The 9,028-nt window shown below is 50.0% G+C and overlaps 1 protein-coding gene across 1 annotated transcript; it reads right to left on the minus strand.

The window, feature by feature from the left end:
• Positions 1-4,883: 4,883 nt before the first annotated feature.
• mgp (matrix Gla protein) lies at positions 4,884-8,222 on the minus strand. The gene is made up of 5 exons (XM_067428279.1): positions 8,112-8,222; positions 7,826-7,903; positions 7,684-7,713; positions 7,367-7,445; positions 4,884-5,949 (listed from the first exon to the last, which is right to left on the minus strand). The coding sequence occupies exons 2-5, from the start codon at positions 7,884-7,886 to the stop codon at positions 5,799-5,801; spliced, it is 321 nt and encodes a 106-aa protein (XP_067284380.1). The 5' UTR covers positions 7,887-7,903; positions 8,112-8,222; the 3' UTR covers positions 4,884-5,798.
• Between the last annotated feature and the right edge of the window lie 806 nt (positions 8,223-9,028).

Here is a 9,028-nt window from a genome sequence, read left to right on the forward strand (position 1 = left end):
GCATCAGGCCGGCCGCAGGAACACATGGCATCAGGCCGGCTGCAGGAACACACGGCATCAGGACGGCCGCAGGAACACATGGCATCAGGCCGGCTGCAGGAACACACGGCATCAGGCCGGCCGCAGGAACACATGGCATCAGGCCGGCTGCAGGAACACACGGCATCAGGACGGCCGCAGGAACACACGGCATCAGGCCGGCCGCAGGAACACACGGCATAGGGCCGGCCGCAGGAACACACGGCATCAGGCCGGCCGCAGGAACACACGGCATCAGGCCGGCCGCAGGAACACACGGCATCAGGCCGGCCGCAGGAACACAAGGCTTCAGGCCGGCCGCAGGAACACACGGCATCAGACCGGCCGCAGGAACACACGGCTTCAGACCGGCCGCAGGAACACATGGCTTCAGACCGGCCGCAGGAACACAAGGCTTCAGACTGGCCGCAGGAACACAAGGCTTCAGGCCGGCCGCAGGAACACACGGCATCAGGCCGGCCGCAGGAACACACGGCTTCAGGAACACACGGCTTCAGGCCGGCTTCAGGAACACATGGCATCAGGCCAGCCGCAGGAACACAAGGCTTCAGGCCGGCCGCAGGAACACAAGGCTTCAGGCCGGCCACAGGAACACACGGCATCAGGCCGGCCGCAGGAACACACGGCTTCAGGAACACACGGCTTCAGGCCGGCTTCAGGAACACATGGCTTCAAACCAGCCGCAGGAACACAAGGCCTCAGGTTTGGGTTAGGGAACACAAGGCCTCAGGTTAGGGTTTGGGAACACAAGGCCTCAGGTTTGGGTTAGGGAACACAAGGCCTCGGGTTAGGGTTTGGGAACACAAGGCCTCAGGTTAGGGTTAGGGAACACAAGGCCTCAGGTTTGGGTTTGGGAACACAAGGCCTCAGGTTAGGGTTTGGGAACACAAGGCCTCAGGTTCGGGTTAGGGAACACAAGGCCTCAGGTTAGGGTTTGGGAACACAAGACCTCAGGTTAGGGTTTGGGAACACAAGGGCTCAGGTTAGGGTTAGGGAACACAAGGCCTCGGGTTAGGGTTAGGGAACACAAGGCCTCAGGTTTGGGTTAGGGAACACAAGGCCTCAGGTTTGGGTTAGGGAACACAAGGCCTCAGGTTTGGGTTAGGGAACACAAGGCCTCAGGTTAGGGTTTGGGAACACAAGGCCTCAGGTTAGGGTTTGGGAACACAAGGCCACAGGTTAGAGTTAGGGAACACAAGGCCTCAGGTTAGGTTTAGGGTACACAAGGCCTCAGGTTAGGGTTAGGGAACACAAGGCCTCAGGTTAGGGTTAGGAAACACAAGGCCTCAGGTTCGGGTTTGGGGAACACAAGGCCTCAGGTTAGAGTTAGGGAACACAAGGCCTCAGGTTAGGGTTAGGGAACACAAGGCCTCAGGTTAGGGTTAGGGAACACAAGGCCTCAGGTTAGGGTTAGGGAACACAAGGCCTCAGGTTAGGGTTAGGGAACACAAGGCCTCAGGTTAGGGTTAGGGAACACAAGGCCTCAGGTTAGGGTTAGGGAACACAAGGCCTCAGGTTAGGGTTAGGGAACACAAGGCCTCAGGTTAGAGTTAGGGAACACAAGGCCTCAGGTTAGGGTTTGGGAACACAAGGCCTCAGGTTAGAGTTAGGGAACACAAGGCCTCAGGTTAGGGTTTGGGAACACAAGGCCTCAGGTTAGAGTTAGGGAACACAAGGCCTCAGGTTAGGGTTTGGGAACACAAGGCCTCAGGTTAGGGTTAGGGAACACAAGGCCTCAGGTTAGAGTTAGGGAACACAAGGCCTCAGGTTAGGGTTTGGGAACACAAGGCCTCAGGTTAGAGTTAGGGAACACAAGGCCTCAGGTTAGGGTTTGGGAACACAAGGCCTCAGGTTAGGGTTAGGGAACACAAGGCCTCAGGTTAGAGTTAGGGAACACAAGGCCTCAGGTTAGGGTTAGGGAACACAAGGCCTCAGGTTAGAGTTAGGGAACACAAGGCCTCAGGTTAGGGTTAGGGAACACAAGGCCTCAGGTTAGGGTTAGGGAACACAAAGCCTCAGGTTAGGGTTAGGGAACACAAGGCCTCAGGTTAGGGTTAGGGAACACAAGGCCTCAGGTTAGGGTTAGGGAACACAAGGCCTCAGGTGAGGGTTAGGGTACACAAGGCCTCAGGTGAGGGTTAGGGTACACAAGGCCTCGGGTTAGGGTTAGGGAACACAAGGCCTCAGGTTAGGGTTAGGGAACACAAGGCCTCAGGTTAGGGTTAGGGAACACAAGGCCTCAGGTTAGAGTTAGGGAACACAAGTCCTCAGGTTAGGGTTAGGGAACACAAGGCCTCAGGTTAGGGTTAGGGAACACAAAGCCTCAGGTTAGGGTTAGGGAACACAAGGCCTCAGGTTAGGGTTAGGGAACACAAGGCCTCAGGTTAGGGTTAGGGAACACAAGGCCTCAGGTTAGGGTTAGGGAACACAAGGCCTCGGGTTAGAGTTAGGGAACACAAGGCCTCGGGTTAGGGTTTGGGAACACAAGGCCTCAGGTTAGGGTTAGGGAACACAAGGCCTCAGGTTAGGGTTAGGGAACACAAGGCCTCAGGTTAGGGTTAGGGAACACAAGGCCTCAGGTTAGGGTTAGGGAACACAAGGCCTCAGGTTAGGGTTAGGGAACACAAGGCCTCAGGTTAGAGTTAGGGAACACAAGGCCTCAGGTTAGGGTTCGGGAACACAAGGCCTCAGGTTAGAGTTAGGGAACACAAGGCCTCAGGTTAGGGTTAGGGAACACAAGGCCTCAGGTTAGGGTTAGGGAACACAAGGCCTCAGGTTAGGGTTAGGGAACACAAGGCCTCAGGTTAGGGTTAGGGAACACAAGGCCTCGGGTTAGAGTTAGGGAACACAAGGCCTCGGGTTAGGGTTAGGGAACACAAGGCCTCGGGTTAGGGTTAGGGAACACAAGGCGTCAGGTTAGGGTTTGGGAACACAAGGCCTCAGGTTAGAGTTAGGGAACACAAGGCCTCACGTTAGGGTTAGGAAACACAAGGCCTCAGGTTAGGGTTAGGGAACACAAGGCCTCATGTTAGGGTTAGGGAACACAAGGCCTCAGGTTAGGGTTAGGAAACACAAGGCCTCAGGTTAGGGTTAGGAAACACAAGGCCTCAGGTTAGGGTTAGGGAACACAAGGCCTCAGGTTAGGGTTTGGGGAACACAAGGCCTCAGGTTAGGGTTTGGGGAACACAAGGCCTCAGGTTAGGGTTTGGGGAACACAAGGCCTCAGGTTAGGGTTTGGGGAACACAAGGCCTCAGGTTAGGGTTAGGGAACACAAGGCCTCAGGTTAGGGTTAGGGAACACAAGGCCTCAGGTTAGGGTTAGGGAACACAAGGCCTCAGGTTAGGGTTAGGGAACACAAGGCCTCAGGTTAGGGTTAGGAAACACAAGTCCTCAGGTTAGGGTTTGGGAACACAAGGCCTCAGGTTAGGGTTAGGGAACACAAGGCCTCAGGTTAGGGTTTGGGGAACACAAGGCCTCGGGTTAGGGTTTGGGAACACAAGGCCTCAGGTTAGGGTTTGGGAACACAAGGCCTCAGGTTAGGGTTAGGGAACACAAGGCCTCAGGTTAGGGTTAGGGAACACAAGGCCTCAGGTTAGGGTTAGGGAACACAATGCCTCAGGTTAGGGTTAGGGAACACAAGGCCTCAGGTTAGGGTTAGGGAACACAATGCCTCAGGTTAGGGTTAGGGAACACAAGGCCTCAGGTTAGGGTTTGGGGAACACAAGGCCTCAGGTTAGGGTTTGGGAACACAAGGCCTCAGGTTAGGGTTAGGGAACACAAGGCCTCAGGTTAGGGTTAGGGAACACAAGGCCTCAGGTTAGGGTTAGGGAACACAATGCCTCAGGTTAGGGTTAGGGAACACAAGGCCTCAGGTTAGGGTTTGGGGAACACAAGGCCTCAGGTTAGGGTTTGGGGAACACAAGGCCTCAGGTTAGGGTTTGGGGAACACAAGGCCTCAGGTTAGGGTTTGGGGAACACAAGGCCTCAGGTTAGGGTTAGGGAACACAAGGCCTCAGGTTAGGGTTAGGGAACACAAGGCCTCAGGTTAGGGTTAGGGAACACAAGGCTTCGGGTTAGGGTTTGGGAACACAAGGCCTCAGGTTAGGGTTAGGGAACACAAGGCCTCAGGTTAGGGTTAGGGAACACAAGGCCTCAGGTTAGGGTTAGGAAACACAAGGCCTCAGGTTAGGGTTTGGGAACACAAGGCCTCAGGTTAGGGTTAGGGAACACAAGGCCTCAGGTTAGGGTTTGGGGAACACAAGGCCTCGGGTTAGGGTTTGGGAACACAAGGCCTCAGGTTAGGGTTTGGGAACACAAGGCCTCAGGTTAGGGTTAGGGAACACAAGGCCTCAGGTTAGGGTTAGGGAACACAAGGCCTCAGGTTAGGGTTAGGGAACACAATGCCTCAGGTTAGGGTTAGGGAACACAAGGCCTCAGGTTAGGGTTTGGGGAACACAAGGCCTCAGGTTAGGGTTAGGGAACACAAGGCCTCGGGTTAGGGTTTGGGAACACAAGGCCTCGGGTTAGGGTTAGGGAACACAAGGCCTCAGGTTAGGGTTTGGGAACACAAGGCCTCAGGTTAGGGTTAGGGAACACAAGGCCTTGGTCAAGAGTTCAGAGGCTGAGCTGACCCTCGCACATCAGAGCGAATGTTTGAGCCCAGCCGGGGCTATTTATTCCCTGCCGGCCGTGCTCTTGGACTCCATCTGTGTAATTTAGCCGTCTGAGTTCAGAATGCCTGGAGTCTGCACAAGCATCCTGCCATGTCCGCTCAGAATAAACCGTCTGTACACGTGGATCTCCACCAGATCCAGAGAAATAATGAGCAAGGCCATTTCAGGGTTGCAGGAGTTTAATTGTGAAAGCAAAAACCAGCATCACATACAAAACCACTGATCTCTGGAGCCAACATGAAGAGCTCAGACCAGGCTCATATTTGCCATGTGAAGTCCAATCGCAGTCCTGAAGTCATGTTGAATAGCTGTTAATGCGTAAAGGAAAGATAAATCATCAGTATTGCGTGAGTATCTGGGCGAATGGGCCCATTGTCAGTCAGCGAAAGGATGTTAGCAGTACATATAAGACAGAAGGATATATATGTGTGTGTGAATAGGATTATTTTGACCTATAAATGATGATTTAACCTGTTAACTGTCATTCCTCAAATAACCCTAATTCATGAATGCTTCGGTTGCTTTCTTTTTAAAAGAACAAGATCAGCAGATTAGAAAGCCCTTAAAAGGGTTAGAAAAGTCATATATGTCTAATCAGTGAAGTTTTGTTTAGGTGCTGCACTAAAAACCAGTGTTGTTCAATACATTTCTCTCACCATATCACAAAATGGCCGAATATGGAACCTTGCGGCTCAGACCTTATTAAGATCATGCATTTAGTCAAGATTAGAACATTTTTAGATTATAAAATAATGTAAAAAAAAAAATTAAAAAAAAGGGCTGGAAAATCAATGACATTTAGTTTAGGTGCGGCACCAAAAAACAGTGTTATTCAATACATTTCTCTCACAATATCACAAAATGGCCGAATATGGAACCTTCATGCTCAGATCTTACTAACAAGTCAAGATTACAAAATGTTTCATAAAATAGTGTATGACACTAGGGGGAGGAGCTTGCTAAAAGATTTAAAGTGATAGCCCAATGTCCGATTTTAAAGAAGTTTTGACAGTCTGGATTTGGAGTGTTTAGGCAGTAAACAGGTTAAAGGAAGAGCCGGTCATGTGCCGTTGTGGAGGCGAGGTTCAGTAGGGACGCAGATGTGGGTTGGGCCGGTTCTGCTGAGGGCCAAAGTAGGTCTGATAGGCCAGATGTGAGCCGAAGCGCAGCGCTAACAGACGGCAGGGCGAATAGTCTTCGCAGATCTCGGCCCGCCGCTCCGCTGGAGACTTCAGCCTAAAAACACAAAAAAGACACGTCTAATCGAGAGACTTCAGCCTGAAAACACACACAAGACACGTCTAATCGAGAGACTTCAGCCTGAAAACACACACAAGACACGTCTAATCGAGAGACTTCATCCTGAAAACACACACAAGACACGTCTAATCGAGAGACTTCAGCCTAAAAACACAAAAAAGACACGTCTAATCGAGAGACTTCATCCTGAAAACACACACAAGACACGTCTAATCGAGAGACTTCATCCTGAAAACACACACAAGACACGTGTGAGTGTGTGTTACAAATCAGGAATGTTGAGAGAACATTGGTCTAAAACATTGTGAGCTTGTCCACTTTCGTCCACTTCCAGAGGTAGTGGAAAACGCATTCAACAGATTGCTTTCGTAGTGGACAAGCTCAAAACATGTTAGACCTGTTTACACCTGTATTAGTGTCGCCCATTTGTGATCCGATTGACCAACACATCTTAATGCCAGCTGTAAACAGGAAAAAAAGGGGGAAAGGGCCTTTTCCCCCCAAATCAGGAAGGGGCGTACCCACAAATTTGGGAGCATGAAATTGTCCAAAATGTCTTGGTGAACATTAAGAGTTCCTTTCACTGGAACTAAGGGGCCAACCCCTGAAAAACAACCCCCACCCCATAATCCCCCCTCCACTGATCTTTACACTCGGCACACTGCAGTCAGGCGAGTCCCGTTCTCCTGGCGACGGCCAAACCCAGACTCGTCCATGTGATTGTCAGACTGAAGCGTGATTGGTCGCTCAGAGAACACGTCTCACTGCTCTAGAGTCCAGTGGCGGCTGCTTTACTCCACTGCATCCCACGCTTTGCATTGCTCTTGGTGATGTAAGGCTTGGATGAGCTGCTCGGCCATGGAAACCCATTCCATGAAGCTCTCTCCGCTGTTCTTGAGCTCATCTGAAGGCCACAGAAGGAGGTCTGCAGCTCTTGGCTGTGTGTGTGTGTGTGTGTGTGTGTGTGTGTGTGTGTATTTATTGGCTGATGCACAGATGAATCACTGAAGTCTGTAAACATCAGCTGCTTTTCACCATCACTTTCTACTTTTATTCTGTCTCTTAGTCCCGGATGAGGTTTGTAAATACTTAGATATAGTTTGGGAACTAATGTGTCCCCAGAAATGAGCTATATCGGACTAAATCTGCATTTGGAGAAGATCCAATGTGCAAAACAATATATAAACAGGGTAAATATAACATTTCTGCTTAAAATGTAACAATGCAGTCAGTGTTCGGTGAGAGTTAGGTTACACTATTTATAACTAGATATAAAAACAAGTCTGTGGAATGTCAGTGTGTGTGTGTGTGTGTGTGTGTGTGTGTGTGTGTGTGTGTGTGTGTGTGTGTGTGTGTGTGTGTGTGTGTGTGTGTGTGTGCGTTTTAACTGTACCTCCTGTAGACGTATGGGTTGTATATGCCATTTTGTGGATTCCTCATGAAAGCATTTGCTTGATATGGATTCACGAACACTGAAATGCAACAGAAGCTTTGATATAAAACACAATAATGTGAACAGTGTGTCATTACAGCATTGATCTGGAGTCGCTTATACGAGCTCAGGCTCCAAACACAGACGAGCTGCGGTCCACACACACACACACACACACACACACACACACACACACACACACACACACACACACACACACACACACACACACACACACGAGACCAAAGCAGAGGCCAAAGCCAACTAACAACACATACCCTCAAATGACTCGCGGCTCTCCTGGGAATCTGCAGGGAGAGAGACACTTCTGTTAGTGTGTGTGTGTGAGTATGTGTGTGTGTGTGTGTGTGTGTGTGTGTGTGTGTGTGTGTGTGTGTGTGTGTGTGTGTGTGTACAGACCATAAGAAGCAGTGAGCGCCAGTGAAACACACAGTAACACACAGTGCAGAAACACACGCATGACTGCAGCAGGACCGACTGAAACACACACAGATCAGTCAGACACAGTGATGCACTTTACACCATCAACAGCTCACACACACACACACACACACACACACACACACACACACACACACACACACACACACACACACACACACACACACACACACACACACACACACACTAACACACTCTCCTCTCGGTTGTGTATAAAGCTTGCAGACGGACCGATGGGACGTACCTGAAGAGCTGAATGTGTTTCTGTGGATCTTCTGGATCAATCTCTGGGTGTTTTTCAGGATCTGCGAGCCCTTATAAACCCTTCACACCCACTTGTCTGTCTGCACTTTCCACCGACTCAATCGCACCATGATCACACACACACACACACACACACACACACACAGATGACATCACAGGTGTGTGAGCGTGTTTTTGTCACATCTGAAGTCAGACAGAGAGTAAACAAACCAGAGTAACACCAGAGAGAGAGAGAGAGAGAGAGAGAGAGAGAGAGAGAGAGAGATGAAAAACATCTTCTGCTCTGAATGAGGTGGAGATGGTGGAGCAGTTTAGATGTTTGTGGTTGGATACGGGCAAACCACCAGAACCATCATGGTCCACACACACACACACACACACACACACACACACACACACACACACACACACACACACACACACAAGGTGGAAATGAGCAACTGAAGACACTCGCGATGGACAAGCACAGAAATAAAAACCAGAAACACTGGAAATATCAAGCGTTTATTCCTCCATCACTAGATCCTGTTTTTCTCACTACGACACGCTGCTATATTTGACACACACTTGAGACTCTGAGCTTGGCACGACAAACACACTCACACACACACACACACACACACATACAGACACCCCCTCACACACAAACACACACTCCATTCTACCATCTTAAAATATATCTAAATTACGGCACATGCTTTCAATGCCAAATGCTGAACAGTTAGTACATGCGTTCATGAGCTCAAGGCTAGATTATTGTAATGCTCTACTGGGTGGTTGCCCTGCTCGCTTAATAAACAAACTCCAGCTGGTCCATGATAGATAGATAGATAGATAGATAGATAGATAGATAGATAGATAGATAGATAGATAGATAGATAGATAGATAGATAGATA

This window comes from Pseudorasbora parva, chromosome 2, assembly GCF_024679245.1.
Source record: "Pseudorasbora parva isolate DD20220531a chromosome 2, ASM2467924v1, whole genome shotgun sequence".
NCBI classification, from domain to species: Eukaryota; Metazoa; Chordata; class Actinopteri; order Cypriniformes; family Gobionidae; genus Pseudorasbora; species Pseudorasbora parva.

What these genes read in the sequence shown, in the direction of transcription:
- mgp (XM_067428279.1), bottom strand. Translation starts at nt 7,886, where the DNA reads ATGCGTGTGTTTCTGCACTGTGTGTTACTGTGTGTTTCACTGGCGCTC. An exon ending in GAGCCGCGAGTCATTTGAGG is followed by an intron (nt 7,446 to 7,683) that starts GTATGTGTTGTT and finishes GTTGCATTTCAG; the next exon opens with TGTTCGTGAATCCATATCAA. An exon ending in AACCCATACGTCTACAGGAG is followed by an intron (nt 5,950 to 7,366) that starts GTACAGTTAAAA and finishes TTGTGTTTTTAG; the next exon opens with GCTGAAGTCTCCAGCGGAGC.